At 33.5% G+C, this 16,531-nt stretch overlaps 2 protein-coding genes across 2 annotated transcripts; one reads left to right on the top strand and one right to left on the bottom strand.

The window, feature by feature from the left end:
- The first annotated feature begins 904 nt into the window (after positions 1–904).
- LOC145615069 (putative isoaspartyl peptidase/L-asparaginase 2) lies at positions 905–7,875 on the top strand. The gene is made up of 4 exons (XM_081670144.1): positions 905–1,108; positions 4,390–4,623; positions 5,868–5,954; positions 7,308–7,875. Exons 1-4 carry the CDS (start codon positions 944–946, stop codon positions 7,809–7,811), a joined length of 990 nt encoding a protein of 329 aa, XP_081526270.1. The 5' UTR covers positions 905–943; the 3' UTR covers positions 7,812–7,875.
- A 7,395-nt stretch (positions 7,876–15,270) lies between these two features.
- On the bottom strand, positions 15,271–16,026 carry LOC145613863 (uncharacterized). The gene has a single exon (XM_081668904.1). The coding sequence runs from the start codon at positions 16,024–16,026 to the stop codon at positions 15,271–15,273; it is 756 nt and encodes a 251-aa protein (XP_081525030.1).
- Between the last annotated feature and the right edge of the window lie 505 nt (positions 16,027–16,531).

Genomic DNA, 16,531 nt, shown 5'->3' with positions numbered 1-16,531 from the left:
TTTACGTATATCAATGTAAATCTTTGGTAAATATCTTTAATTTTACTCTAATAAAAATTTTAAAAATTAGATATTAATAAAGTGTTCATCAACGCATAAAATTCTATCTCATGTGACTATGTTTGTTTTTATATATAAAGAGAAATTTAGAAAAGTCCCTCTAATTTTTTATAGTCAGAAGATTGACTAAAACCATAAAACGAAAGGATTATTTATGATTCAAAGATATTCAATTAACTATATATAGAAAAAATCTTATTTTTCCTCAAATTAAAAAATAATAAAACATTTCAAAGTTCAAAATTAAAGTTGTTAAATTAAAGGAACTTTACAACAAAAAGTACTTAAAAGGATTTTTCCGACAATTTCCGTTAATATATTAATATAATTGATAGTATTTTTATATATGAATCTTAGGGTCTATTCATATTTATTTAATTTCAGTTCAGTTCAGCTCCAATCAGTTCAGTTCAGCTCCAATCAGTTCAGTTCAGTTCAGCTACTAATTTTCTTCTCTCATAAAATATTCAGTTCAGTTCAGCTCCAATCAGTTCAGTTCAGTTCAGTTCTGTTCAGTAAATATGAACAGGTCAGGTGTTTTCTAAAATCACTCAACAATTAGTAACATGTGCTATAAACAGACAATATATTTGACATTAATTCCATTTGTTCAAACATAAGATAGCTATAAACATTGACACATCACTGACACACAAGCAATAAAAACGCATCTTGAAAATTCCGATTAATATTAATATTGTAATTAAAGAAAGTTAATTCACATTTAATTAATTAGTTGGATTTCGTAAACAATAAACCCTCCTTGTCTTTCTCCTCCAATATTTAAGGAGGCAAAGTACGAAAGAGTAGAATCACAATTCACTCCAAATTCTGAAATATATTTTAGGTGATTCATTGAGAGGAAGACTTCTTCATTCATAAAATGGGAAGATGGGCGATAGCAGTGCACGGCGGCGCCGGCATCGACCCGAAGCTGGCTTTGGAGAGACAAGAGGAAGCCAAACACCTTCTTGCTCGTTGTCTTAACCTTGGTGTTTCTGCTCTTCGTACTAATAATCTTTCTGCCCTTGATGTCGTTGAACTTGTTGTATGTACTTTATCTTCTCTCTTTTAAACAACTTTTAATTTATTATTATTACTACTTTTTTTTTTTTTTACATTGCATTACTAATTTACTACGTTGCATATTGTTTTTGCTGAATTTCTGTTACTATTATTAATCGTTATAAACTATGTTGCCAAATTCACAAGTGAAATTAAGGCCATGTTTGGTAAGGTGACTTTTTGGTGGCTTTTTGGTTAGCTTTTAGCTTTTTTATGTGGTCAAACAGCCAAAAAATGTGTTTGGTAATTGGCTTTTTAGCTAGTGAAAAAGCTAGCTTTTAAGCCAAAATGAAAAAGCTGCTTTGAGTAGCTTTTTTTGTTGGCTTTTGGCTTGTTGTCCCACAAATTATCTAATAAACAGCCAACAACCAATAATTAATTTCCCAAACACTTTTATAAACAACCAATTTCAAAAACCATTATAAACAGTCAAACATACCAGCTGGTCAAACAAGCCAAGTAAACCAGCTATATATATATGTACATATATATACATATATATATATGTATATATATGTATGTATATATATATATATATATATATGTATATATATATACATATATGTATGTATATATGCATATATGTATATACATATATGCATATATGTATATACATATATGTATACACATATACATATATATATACATATATATATATGTATATACATATATGCATATACATATACATATATATATACATATATGCATATATGTATATACATATATGTATATATACATACATATATGTATATACATATATATATATATATATATATATGTGTGTATACATATATATATATATATATATATATATATATATATATATATATATATATATATATATATGTGTGTGTGTGTATACATATATATATGTGTGTGTATATACATATATATATGTGTATATATATATATATATATGTGTGTATATATATATATATATATATATATATGTGTGTGTATATATATATATATATGTGTGTATATATATATGTGTATATATATATATATATATATATATATATATATGTGTGTATATATATATATATATATATATATATATATATATATATATATATATATATATATATATATATATATATATGTATATATTTACATATGTATATACACACATATACATATGTATATACACACATATATACATATACAACCCTTTAATTACTTTTAATAAAATAATATAGGTTAATTTGCCAAGAATAATACGACCTTTCAGCGGTCTTCCAATAATAAAACGACATTTTGATTATCTCAACATAACACGACATTTGACACAAATTTTTTATAAATGGAACGTGACATATTGGAAACCTGTTTAGTAGGTTACCAGTGATAAGTGTCAATATCATTGGTAAATTTTTTTAACTATTATTATTATTATTATTATTATTATTATTATTATTATTTTTTTTTTTTTTTTTTTTTTAAAAAAAATGTGAAAGTAAAAAAAAAATCCCGATAAAAAGAATAAATAAATAAAATTTTAAACAAAATCCCTACGAGACCCTGCCCTACCAGACCACCTCCCCCATCAGAAACCACCAACATCTAGCCTCTCATCCTCTTCCCGTCCCCATTTTTTTCCATCCTCCATGTCCCACCTCCTTTCCAACTTCAAAACCCAATTAGCAACGCACGAAACCATATAAGAGGGTTTTTGCGGTTGCCTATTAGGGCACTAATTGTGAACGACAAGGTGGTGGGGAGAGGGAGGAAGCCAACTCAGAGGTAAAGGGGGAGGGTGTGGCCGACAACTTGACGGTAATGTGGAGTGGACTAACCTGAGAGCCTGAGAGGTGGTGTTGGGGTTCAGGTGGTTGAGAAAAGAGAAGGAAGGAGAGAGAAATTTTTTTCTTTTAAATTTTTTGTGACATTTTTATCACAAAAAAAGTTGTGAGAGGAGATAAATTCACAGATTCATCACAAAGAGAAACTTGAATTTAGCCATTAAAAATTATTTTAAAAATCCTAACCAATATGGGACACGTGCCTAATCTTAATCTTTTTGTTCTACTTTGAGAGAATACATGTCAATGATCGTATTATTTTGAGATAATCAAAAGGTGATTCGATTATTAAAAGATAGGTGAAAGGTCGTATTATTGTTTGTAAATTTTTCTAATATATAATCAACTACATCTTTTTCGCTTATTTTTCACTCCGTAATTCCCAACAAAACCCACTTACGCCATAAATCTTATTGCATTCAATCCACTTTTCTAAAATTACTTGTAGATTAAATCCATGCACTTAAGAAATCGAGGGAGTACTTATCTCTATTTTTATAGAGTTGATTATAATGTATGGATATGAATATATTGTATCTATATTTCCATTTATGAGTGTCCTATATATCGTGTCGTCCTAATTTAAAAAATAACTTCTACAATCATTATGTTCTTTGTATTTTCTCCATTTTTAGTTGACGCATTTCTTTTATTTCGTTTGCTAATGCACAATCTTAACGATTAATGTTTCGGGATTTTCTGTGTTCCGCGTGAGAGTTACGTCACTAAGTCTGGATTCTGACCGCCTGTACATGCAAAATAACGGAAGCTTTGGATGTTAGGAGTTCAGCCTCCGACGATCAAGTTAGAATGAGATCAGAGTAAAAAGATGCAGAAAAGTAAAATATTTTCTTGGATTCCGAGATTAGGTGTCTTCTTTGTTTTCAAGAATAATAAATGATATTATGATTGAACGTGCCCCAAAATAGGGGAAATCTCCCTATTTATTTATAGGGTTCTTGGGATTTGTGCCTTTGTCCTAGTTTACAGAAACCTAGACCTGATTGGCCTGTGTCGTTTTACGGCTTTCTAGGAAAATGGGCCTTGAAGGCCGCCAATTTCTTTGAGGTATTTGTTTGCCACGTGTCGAGCACTGGTAGTTCCACTTTGGGCCTTTCCTAGGGTGACACGTGTATTTTATGCTCTGGTTGGTCCACGTGGCGGGGTAAAAATATCCAAACCAATTAATATCTCTAATTAATTATCAACTATTTTATAATATATAAGTATATATTAATAAAATTTACATTGATACGATTCAGATCGGATCCCATGACTCTATTTTATCGTAACTATAAATTACAAATGATAATATAAGTATAGTTTATGAATATTGTAATTCATGTCAAAGCATGTCAAGTAAAATAAACGGAGGAAGTATTATACTATGATACTAATGTAGTAATTAATTAATATAATAATCTAATTTAATTCTTTTATTATGTTTTTGAATTGTTAAAAGGTGAGAGAATTAGAGACGGATCCACTATTTAACTCAGGGCGAGGATCAGTGTTAACAGAGAAAGGGACGGTGGAGATGGAGGCAAGTATAATGGATGGCCCAAAACGAAGATTTGGTGCCGTATCGGGTTTGAGCACAGTGAAGAATCCGATTTCACTGGCCCGACTTGTTTTGGAGAAGTCTCCTCACTCTTATCTTGCTTTTTCAGGAGCTGAAGAGTTCGCCCGCCAACAGGTTTTGTTTTCTAAATTAATTTATAAGATGCTTGTAGATTTTTCTGTAATCTACTCTTCTTTTTTTTTTTTTTTTTTGGGCGTGTTCTATTTACATGATTTTCACTTATCTTATTTACACGTTATTATTTGGAATTGGTGATTTGTATTAAAATTTATTATTCATGAACTGAACGTATATAAACTTAATTGAATTTATCCTAACTTATTTGAACGTATTATAATAAATGAAAACAAGGTGAACTAATTAAATAATTACATTTAACAAAAAAGGATATTTGTTATCATTGCTCAAGGAATGTAAAAAATTAATTACATTAGTGCTTGATTTGTAAAATAAAAAAAAAAAAAAAAAGTTATGAAATGTTCCTACTTCCTGGACAATCGACATAGCATGGTAATCAGTATCAAACCACCATATTCAATCACCATGCTCAACTTTCATCCACTATAATGAAAATTATTCTCCAAGTACTCACCAAGCACTCCCACATTCACTTCATTACAACATATATTACCTATGTTTCATATTTTATGCAACTTTGAAATATTTTCTATCTCACTAATAATATCTCAAAATTGCAAACGCAGGTAGTATATTTTTTCGTTCTCCCTTTCTTACTTAGGCCCTGTTTGATTCACCTTAATTTTGCTGAACTGAAATTATTTTTATTGAATTGAACTTATTTTTACTGAACTGAACTTAATTTTACTGAACTGAAATTATTTTTACTGAACTTAAATTATTTTTACTGATTTTCTGTTATAATTCTTCTTTAATAAAACTGAATTTTACTGAACTGAACTTATTTTTACTGAACTGAAATTATTTTTACTGAACTCAAATTAATTTTACTAAACTGAACTTATTTTTACTGAACTGAAATTATTTTTACTTAATATTATTTTTTTAAGGTGAATCAAACAGGGCCTTACTTTATTTATTTATTTATGTTCTATTATACTCTCTTATTCTTTAAATGTCTTTAACTTTGTTTATTGGTTTCTTACATCGACTTTTAAATCACGTTTGTATATTTACACCCGCTTAATAATGCTTGTCGAGTGGAGGGCACAAATATAATTTATAACATAAATACAAAAATAATGCTTATTTATGTTTACAAGGAAGGGAGATTGTATTCGGGATAAATAAGCGCAATTATGTTATTTATGCTTATTTATCATACTTATCTATTGATAATTAGGGGTGGTCGTACTAACTACGATAAGATCTTTAATTAGGGCGTTGAATTGACGGAGAATGAGTACTTCATCACACAAGACAATGTGGGGATGCTAAAGCAAGCTAAGGAAGCTAATGCCATCCTGGTATGTACGTGTATCGATTAGAATGTATTAAATTATGTAGGCTTTAGTCAATTTCCATTTAAGTAGACTATAATTTAATATCTGCCAGGTGACAAGATCATTTTTAATTCACATTCATTAATTTCTTTTATCTTTATTTTGTTTAATATTATTACACTAATGTAAACTTATGAATCACCCCTTAATAAATTTTTTGAAACTAGGAATTCTGGCGTGTAAGATGCGCGCTATTTTTTTTATTTATTATTATTATTTTTTTTTTTTTTTTTTTATTATTTTTTTTATTTTGAGAGAAGAGATGCGCGCTATATGGTTAGTATGTCTTTGAAAAGACTTTTTATAATTGGCACAAATGAATTTGCATGGTATTTTATTATAATTATTTGCATGTAGATGATAAATGTGTTAGATTTTGTAACGTGTAATATTCTTCAAAACTTTAATAGAGTTAATTTAGATTTAGTGAGTAAGTGACAAAAATTATCAAGTTCTAGAAATGTGAATATTTAGATATAGAAATGTAAATGTTTGATATACTAATTTTTTTAAGGCTGATATACTACTATCGTGGAGTTTTTATTAGAGAAATGTATAAATAAGAAAAAAAAAAAGATTCTTAAACATGTAAATTGGGGCTAATATGTAAACAAACATTTTTATACAAGAGCTCTATTCATAAGGGGTATAAATGTTATCACACTATTCATAAGAGCTCTCTCATAATTTTTATAAAGTAGGGATAATAGTGAAGTTTCAAGTTGTGACATTTAGCATCACCTTCTTCTTGTACGTTTTACTCATTACTTGTTTATACAAATTTATGGATAGTTGTTTCTATTTAACACAAACAATAATAAGAGGAAGTCCAAGTTTATTTCTTTGATTAACATATTTTATTTATCAAGTGGCAAAATTGTAAATAGATCACCAATTTTGTCTAGTCATCATGACATTTTAGTAAATAAATTAAAAATAGTGGGATATGATAAAACAGTTATTGATTTATTTACATTTTTGCCATTTTATCTAATCATCATGTTATTTTGGTAAATAAATAAAAAAATTGTGGGACCCAGACAAAAAAGTTGTTGATTTATTTATATATTTGCCGTTTGATATAAAAATATCTTTTTGTTTATCAAGGAGATAAACTTGTATTTTTCTCCGATAACAATGACAAGTTGACAACTAATGTAGAAGAAAAAAAAAATGTGAACAATCAAATGTTTACCTAGTTTTTATAATAACACATTAGCAAAACATTGTTATTATTGTAATATTTTAATGCAACTGGAATGTTAAATATTGTAATTATTAAATGCAACTGAAATGTTAAATGTTAAATTTGGGCAGTTCGACTATAGAATACCAACAACGGGATTGGACAATTGTTGTGCCGTGGAGGCAGACAATCCAACAATGATGAACGGTCTACCAATGAGCGTGTACGCGCCGGAGACAGTAGGATGCGTAGTAGTGGACAAGGAAGGGCGATGCGCAGCCGCGACGTCGACAGGAGGTCTGATCAATAAGATGGTCGGGAGGATAGGGGACTCCCCTATTATAGGGTCAGGGACATACGCGTGTAAACTTTGTGCAATATCTTGTACCGGAGAAGGGGAGGCTATCCTAAGAGGAACGTTGGCTCGCGACGTAGCAGCTGTCATGGAGTACAAAGATTTAAGGCTGCAAGAGGCAGTGAACTTTGTGATTAAGGAGAGGCTTGATGATGGAGGCAAAGCTGGGCTTATTGCTGTGTCCAATAATGGTGAAGTGGCGTATGGTTTTAATACAAATGGTATGTTTAGAGGCAGTGCAACCGAAGATGGGTTCATGGAGGTTGGCATTTGGGAGTAGAGAGTTTTAATTACTTCTATTTTTATGTCATAGCTCAAATTGTTGACAGTCTTTATGTAGGTACGAAAATATTTGGACATTATAATTATTTTATATACTACCTCCGTTTCGTATTATTTACAACAATTTGACATAAAGTATAAAGGAAAAATATCTAATCGTTGCAAATAATATGATACAGAGGTAGTATAACATTTGAAGTTTTAGTTTGACTTTCAACATATTTGGAAAATTTGCAAATTTTAGCCATTTAAAGTTCGTATTTTGCAAATTGCAGCCATTTAAAAAAAAATTGCAAATTGCAGCCCAAAAGTTCTTATAAATTGTAAATTGCAGCCCGATTCAACTTTTTCTTCGATTTACATGTCGAAAAATCTTCGGTAAAGGTTTTAGGGGCCATTCTATTTCTTAGGGAATCGAATTGAGCTCGGAATTAGTAAAAAAAATAAAGTTAGTGCCTCGTTTTGCGTAACAAAATTGTATTATGGAAAACTGTAAAAATAAGACACTTAGGTTATTTTTTTTGCTAATTCCGAGCTCAATATGAAACCCAAAGAGTTAAAATGGCCCCTAAAACCTTTACTGAAGATTTTTAGACATGTAAACTGATAAAAAATTTAAATTGGCTACAATTTATAATTTATACGAACTTTTGGGCTGCAATTTGCAATTTTTTTTAAATGGTTGCAATCTGCAAAATATAAACTTTAAATAGCTGTAATTTGCAATTTTTCCAACATATTTTGAGGTAATACAGTGAACAAAATTGGCCCATAAACCATTTTGATCCAATGTCCAAAAGAAAGGCCATTACAACACAACTCATGTTAAATAAGAAAATTTAAAGTCATGAAGGTGCCAAATAAAAGGCAACTAACATAATTACATTACACCATAACCACCTTATCCAGTTATTTGAGCATGGACCAGAAACCTGCAATATATTAAGACTAGAATAGACCCAGTCTACAATAACTTATTGTAGACCCAACCTTCTAGTATACCATACAAATGTGATTATATCATACGAAATGTGATTATATTACTACAAAAGTGATTATATCATCTGAAATTGTTAGGTAAATGTATCACTCAAAAAGTAAATTTATCATTATAAAAAGTATCAAATAGTGAATTACATCATTCAAAACATGATTTTTAAATTTTATCATCCTAAAGATAATTATATAATCTCATTAAATGGTTTAATATGATATTGTATAATTCAAAATATGACTCACAAAAAGATAATTATATCGTCTAAAAAAGTGATTATATCATCCAGAATATGATTATATTATTTGAAAGTGTCAAATTTTGGGTCTACAATAATTTATTATAGACCGGGTCCATACAAGACCAATTGCCTCCAATAACATCGAGATCTATAAATAGCGAAGAAATGGTAAGGGAAAAGGCATCAACAAAGACTTTGTTTGGTAAATGCATTTTTAATGGTTTTGGTTGTTTATGGCTCTTTTTAATTAAGTCAATTTTATTTATTTATTTATTTTTTTTTTGTAAAAAAAAAAAAACAAAACATATTTGGTTAATGGCTTTCTAATTATCTAAAGAGCTCACTGTTGTAGAACATTTTATCCTAAATAATACGAGGTAACTAATAATTACACCCTCCGTCCAAGAATAATTGATACATTATGGTTTTTTTTTCTTTATTAATTTAACCTTGTTTTTTTTTTTAGTTTGTTCAATAGGTACTACTTTAAAATTTTATAATATATTTTAATAACATTAAATAATATATATATCAATATGATTTAATTTAAAATATTACTTTAAAATATATGTGTGCCAAGTTTGAGTGTGTCAATTATTCTGCTAGGGTGTAATACTTGATTTATGTTTTTTTACCTTCCCACCCAATTCCTTTGTAAAATCCACCCTACCTCCGGGAAAAAAACCAAAATCCACTCAACCTAACAAAAAACCTACCACTCCTACCCTTCAGTAAGAGGAAAACAAAAAAAATAATTGTTCCCTCTAGGTTTTCCTTGGGAGGGTTTCTTTCTAGTTCTCCTGGGGTTTCCTTTTTGTCAAGGTTTCTTCCCGATTTTTATCGAGTTTAATTTAGATATGTTTTTCGCCTATATTTTTTTTTTTGCTTTTTTCGTCCGATTAATAATTATGGCCGAGGGAGATAATAATTCTACAATTGTGGAGAAGATTGAATGGGGTGAAAAACCCCTGTGTGAGACTGAACCAGATGAAGCGATTAAATGGAATATTGATGAAGAAGATGATGACAATGCTCGTATTGAACTAGCTTTGGTTGGTAAAATCTGGACAAATTGTGATGAGGGGTGAAACTAGGTCGTTGAACTAATCCTTCCTAAGCCAAACAAAATTTATAATCACTCAACTAACCTTAATACAAGTATAAAGGCAAGTCAAGGGTCGAACCACTAGGAACGGTTATGTTCAAGTGCTCTCAATTAGTGCCTAAGCTAGGTCGAAGTATAGGGTAAAGAAGGTTATACTAAAAACTAACTAAACGAAAAACCAAACAAATAAAGTACTAGGGAATGGGATCAACAAGTAATTATGACAATTGTAAAAACTCGGAAATACATGCAAATCAATGGTTGTGAGGACTAATGGCAAGCTCAATCAAAAGTGTCAACTAGCTATCTCCTAGAGGTCTAACTAGCGCCCACTACGAGAGACTCTATCGAGAAGCATCACTAATCAAACTCAATCGACAATTGCAATTCCTAAATCAATGGTCCGTATCATTAGAAACTACAATGCAATCTAGCATAATTCTCAAGGCCTAATCGAATTACAAACATGCAAACTTCCATTAATCACTTTAATTTCAACAATCAATCCACACATTTCCCAAATTAAGCACAATCAATTAATCAAACAAGTTTCACCCTATCCCTAGCCAAACTGTTGGGGTTTGGTGAGTCCGACTCACCGTAGAAAAAACCCGAGCCAAGGATCTCGCTCGCAATAATTAAAATCACAAAAACATAACAAATAAACACAAAGAGCAAAATAGGAAATATACCTTTGTCGCGTGCTTTTCCCGACTGATAGGGCTCTTAATGATAGGGCTCGACAGGAAGTGCAATGACGATAAATAAAACCATCTTCGTGTTGGATCGAAGTGAAGGATGCTTATGGATAACTAGTCAAGCCACAAAACACAAAAGACTAGCCCAAACCAAAGAACAAGACCCAAACAAGGTCCAATTAATTAAATCTGATCATAATTAGGCTTAAGCCTGCGCTTAAAACCCAATAATGACGGATTTAGGAGCGCCTAGGTTAAAATAAATGCTGCTGCAGAAAATGCCGCCCGCATCTCAAAGAGTCGCGCTGGGCAGTCGCGCACAACTAATTTAGTTGCGAACGACACTATTCAATTGCGCGCGACACTCCGCGCAACCTCCATAGATGCGCTCGCGAGAGATTCAGAATTTTGAAAAATCGGAAAATCGAATCTTACCATAAAGCTGTGCGCAAGATAAATAGTTGTGCGCGACATCTGCGCGCATCCAAATCACTTGCGCGCGACAGCCGCACGCAACTCATCCTGTTGCGCGTGAGATCTGCTGCGGCAGAATGCTCGAAACCCTAAACCTACTCATTCCCTATAATTGGAGGCTTAATCCAAGGCTTAAACACACAGAAGATAACCTAAAATCCTGGCTGAATACTTGTGAATTGGTGCTACCTAAACCCTCTTGTCCTAAACACTCCCTCTTTTGATATTTTGTTACTACGGTGGAGGTTCCCCAACAAGAAAGAGTCCATAAGTGTTCTAAACGGAGATCTAGCAAAGAGAAGTGATAAAATCCCGAGCACTTAGATAAATCATATTTTTTTTTTCTTGTTTAAAAGAACTTTAACTAATTAATTAGTGTTGCTTGATCACCTTAAAGGATTAATTAATCAATTCCACATAGTATCTTGCGTTAAATAAGATTAGAATTGAATAATTAATTGTTGTTTGATCATTTAAGCCAAGGCGAATATTGTTTATTTCTTGTTTTTTCCACGAATTTGATTAAATAAAGAATAACGACGTTGCAATGTAATTCCTACGTGAATTGATGTGTGTAAATAAAATCAATTAACTTAGTCTTTAGGTATCACGTTGCACATATTGTTTAGTGATGAAATTGTAAAAAAGGAAGAGCTAGTAGGGGCTGCACTAGGGCTAGAATAGCGATTCCAAAGGAACGTTATTTTAGTACCCTCGCTCCCGAACTCATTTCTGGTTTATAGACCAATTTGGGCATGGGTACAATATGTTAAAAAATGTCCAGAGTGCCAAATGTTTTCTAATTTACAATACCTTCCACCATCCGAACTATATAATCTCACTTCCCCTTTGCCTTTTTCGACTTGGGGAATTGACATAATTGGAAAAATTTCTCCAACAAGAGTAGGAGGGCACGAGTACGTATTAGTAGCCATCGATTACTTTACTAAGTGGATTGAGGCTGCTTCTTACGTGAATATCACTTCTAAACATGTCGCAAAGTTTCTCGAACGAAACATATTTTGTAGATATGGAGTTCCACATGAACTAATCAGTGATCAGGGATCTCAATTCAAAGCTGAAGTTGAGACCCTCTTAACTCGTTATAAAGTAAAACATCATCATTCATCTCCATACAGGCCTCAAATGAATGGAGCTGTAGAATCGGTAAATAGAAACATAACAGTCATCATTAAGAAAATGGCAGAAAATTATAAGGACTAGCCGAATAAACTACACTTCGCACTATGGGGTTATAGAACGTCCATACGAACATCAATAGGAGTAACTCCATACTCCTTAGTTTTTGGAATGGAAATACCATCCCTACGCATCGTACTCGAAAGTAAGCTACTGGAAGCTGAATGGGTAAGAGCGAGGTATGAAGAGCTTTTATTCATCGATGAACGACGATTAAGAGCTTTGCATCATGTACAAGTCTACCAACGGTGCATTGCGTGTCATTTCAATAAAAGGGTAAAACTTATAAATATCAAAGAAGGTGACTTTGTACTAAAGGAGGTTAGGGGTCCACCAACCGATCCAAGAGGAAAATTCAAGCCTAATTGGATAGGTCCTTATCGCGTAATTGAAATCCTATCAAGAGGAGCCATCAGATTAATGGATATTGGAGGTGATGAGATTCGCCCATTAATAAACATTGATCGACTTAAGAAATATTACATATGAAATTCGGATAAACTTGTTCATTCATACAACCAATTTTTATTAGCATTCAATTGAAAGATTCTTAGTGTTATGCATTTTACCGAATAACACGGTAAAATACATAACACTTGGGGGGGGGGGTAATAATTTAGAAATTCTAAGTGTTTAGATTTTTTCGAACATCACGAAAAACTCTTCACACTTGGGGGGTAATAATGCAGAAAAATATTTTTTTTTTTAAAAAACACTCGTAGTACAGTTGTCGCGAGCAACTGGAATAGTTGCGCTTGGATGTCACGCGCAACAAATTCAGTTGCGCACGACAAGCTCGCGCAACCTCATGTGTTGCACGCGCCACCTAATGAGGAACTGCGAACCCAGATTTTTACGCTTGAATGAAGTTGTGACTTATACTTGCAACAAAAGAAAGGGTGTTTCTTGAATATAACATGTACTCAGAAAATAAAAAAAATTTAAACTTTGATCTAAATTTTTAAACAAGGTTTGATTAATTTTTCATTTATTTTCTACCCAAGTGATTAAAGAAAAAAAATATAATAATAATAAACAATAATACTACGCAAGACTTGATTTCGTAATACGAATATGTTGGGGTTTGGTGAGTCCGACTCACCGCGGAAACAAACCCGAGCCAAGGATTCAATCGCAATTAATAAAATCACAACAGCATAACAAATAAACATAAAGGGCAAAATAGGAATATACCTTTGAAGCGTGCTTCGCCCTAACGGATGGACTCTTACTTGAAACCTTTAGCTCCGAAAATACGCGAGCCTCCAACGGAAATCCACCCGCAAAAGCGAACTCCGACTTTTAGGTTCGTTACCTCGGGGTTAGCGAGGTCCGACCGAAACCCGAGTATTATATGAGTTTAATAGTTTTTGCTAATGCAATGCTCTATTGAACTCCTACTCAAGCACTCTTTCCAAGAACCCAAGGTGGGTATTTATAGGAAATAGTGAGAGTGGGAATTTCTATCCCATCAATGTGGGATCATGAAATTCCACAATTTATTTTAAAGTTAAAATAAAATAAATATGCAAACTAATAAATCAATCTACAAGTGTCACTAATACATGTAAATGGAAGTGAGGACCACTTAGAGAGTAGGGGACCATACTTGCTCCCCACTCCATACTCTCCTTGTGCCACATGTCCCTCACCCCACATGCTTCCCATTAGTTTCGGCTTCGGCCCTAGCTACCCGAGCCTAAGCCCAGCCGAAGCCCAGCCCCTGCACTTGGAGTTTGCGGGTTGCTGCTATGGCTAGCAAGCCACGCACTCCAAGTGCGGGCTGCTGCTAGCATGCCGCGCATACTATGTGCGGGCTGCTAGCAGCTGCTGCCTTGGGATGCTTGCGGCTGCTAGCTGCTGCTAGCCACGGTGCGCTAGCACGCACCATCATGGCTCGGCATGGTGCGCATGTTAGTCACCTGTGCTAGTATATTATGCCCTTAGAATTCGAATGCTTGGGGCATTCGGATTCCAGGGGTATTTTGGGAATATTGTCGATTTATTATTATTTGTGCGTCTCGTCATTTACTATTTTTGACACGACGTCCGACGCTCGGTTTCGACGCTCTAAGCTTGAATTTCCGACGTCTAAATATTTAATACTTGGGCGACTCATTAATTTCTTCCGAATTAATTCGTCGAGTCGGTTCGTTAATTTGCTTGGGGTGTGACCCGAAGGGTTCAGTCAAGATTAAGCTGTAATATTAATTATGCATTAATATTACTGATTGGAAGCGGCCTCCACCCAGGCATTCCGATCACTTGACCTCACTAAATATATTAGCTTTCTAATAATTCTGAACCCACTATCAGAATAATACACTTGTCCGAAGGACACCATTCCTTTCAGAATACGTAGTTAATCTTTATGATCCGATCACATCAAAATATAAAAATATAAAGCTCATTTTATTTCAATTAAATTTCAAAAAAAAGAGAGACATTGTTGAACTAGATTGTAAAAGAAAAAGAACATAGTAGTGATTACACTTTATTCAAATTACAACTAATAACGAAATCGTGTAACACTCTAAGGTTTTACTATGTCCTCAATTGTCACGGATGATGGAGGAGTAGTTTCCATCGCAGTATTTTTAGAAACCTTAGAGTTTTCTCCTTCATTCTTCTTCTTGACCCACACATTGTTCTTCAATTTGGGAATTGGGGTCTTTTCAACCTTTTTCCCCTTTTTCGTAGCTTTCGTTAGAGTCCTTTTGCGAGTGTGTTGCGAAGGTTCTGGGATTATGACGCCTTGTTACACAGGTTTGGAGGGAGCTTTCCTTTTTGTTTCCTTCGATGGTGCCATTCTTGCAACTGAGTTTTTAACTCTTGCAATTCTGATGGTGCCATTCTGTAAGGAGCTTTAGAAATGGGAGCGATACCAGGGACAAGGTCGATACTAAACTTCGCATCCCTTTCAGCCGGAATACCAGGCAATTCGTCAGGAAAGACATCAGGGTATTCCCGAACGACATGAATGCTCTCATGTTGTTCTTCAAGAGATAAGTCCTTTACTCTGCAAAGAAACACTTCTTCACCTTGCTGACGAATCTTCCTCATTCTCATGGCAGAGATGATCCTTACACCCTTCTTTAGCACAATGCCAGAATAAAAAATCCGGTTACCCTTGGGGCCACGTAGCACCACCTTTTGATCACGGCAATGGATAGTTGCATGAAACTTGGATAACCAGTCCATCCCGAGAATTACATCAAACTCAAACATGGGAAATTCTGTAAGGTTTGCAAGCAACTCAGACCCTGAAATCATGACACGAACTCCCCTAAACTCATTATGACAGGCATAACTCTCTCCAGAAGGAAGAGATATAACAACCTTAGCAGGCGAACCACAAGATATATTAGCTTTAGTAACAAAGGAACTAGCCACAAAAGACACAGTAGCTCCAGAATCAAATAACACATAAGCAGGCATATTATTAACAAGAAATGTACCCGTGACTACGTCTGGATGAGTGTCTGCTTCAGCTTGAGTCATCACATAGATTTTGTTCTTGGGAGGGGCTGAAGAACTAGCCGGCTTGGCAGCACCTGATGAAGAGTTCTCTTTTTTAAGACACCAAAAAGACTTGTGTCCCTCCTCCTTGTAAAAGTAGCAAGTGATTTTAGAACCGTCACAATTCCTCCCGGGATGGTAAGCAACACTACACCTCTAACACTTATTCGGATAAGAATTTTGTCGAGAACCAGAGCCCTGCTGGTAGTTACCACGGCCAACGGGATCATACCTCGGCTTCTTCGCCGCAACTTAGGGAGTAGTCGTTGCAGGCTTCCTCACAAATGTAGTTCCGGCAACCTCTTCTTCCTTTATGGAAGCATGAATACTCAGAGCGATTTCATACGCTCCTTGAAAAGTAGCAACACCAGAACTCTGCACATGGGTCCTCACCTTAGGATCCATCTTCTTAACATACCTCTTGACCCTCTCAACTTCAGTAGGCAAAATAGAGGTGGCAAAACGGGAAAACTCTGTGAACTTATTT

The sequence above is a fragment of the Chenopodium album genome, chromosome 25, assembly GCF_948465745.1.
Source record: "Chenopodium album chromosome 25, dcCheAlbu1.1, whole genome shotgun sequence".
Taxonomy (NCBI): Eukaryota; Viridiplantae; Streptophyta; class Magnoliopsida; order Caryophyllales; family Amaranthaceae; genus Chenopodium; species Chenopodium album.
This window is presented reverse-complemented; position numbering and strand designations above follow the sequence as displayed.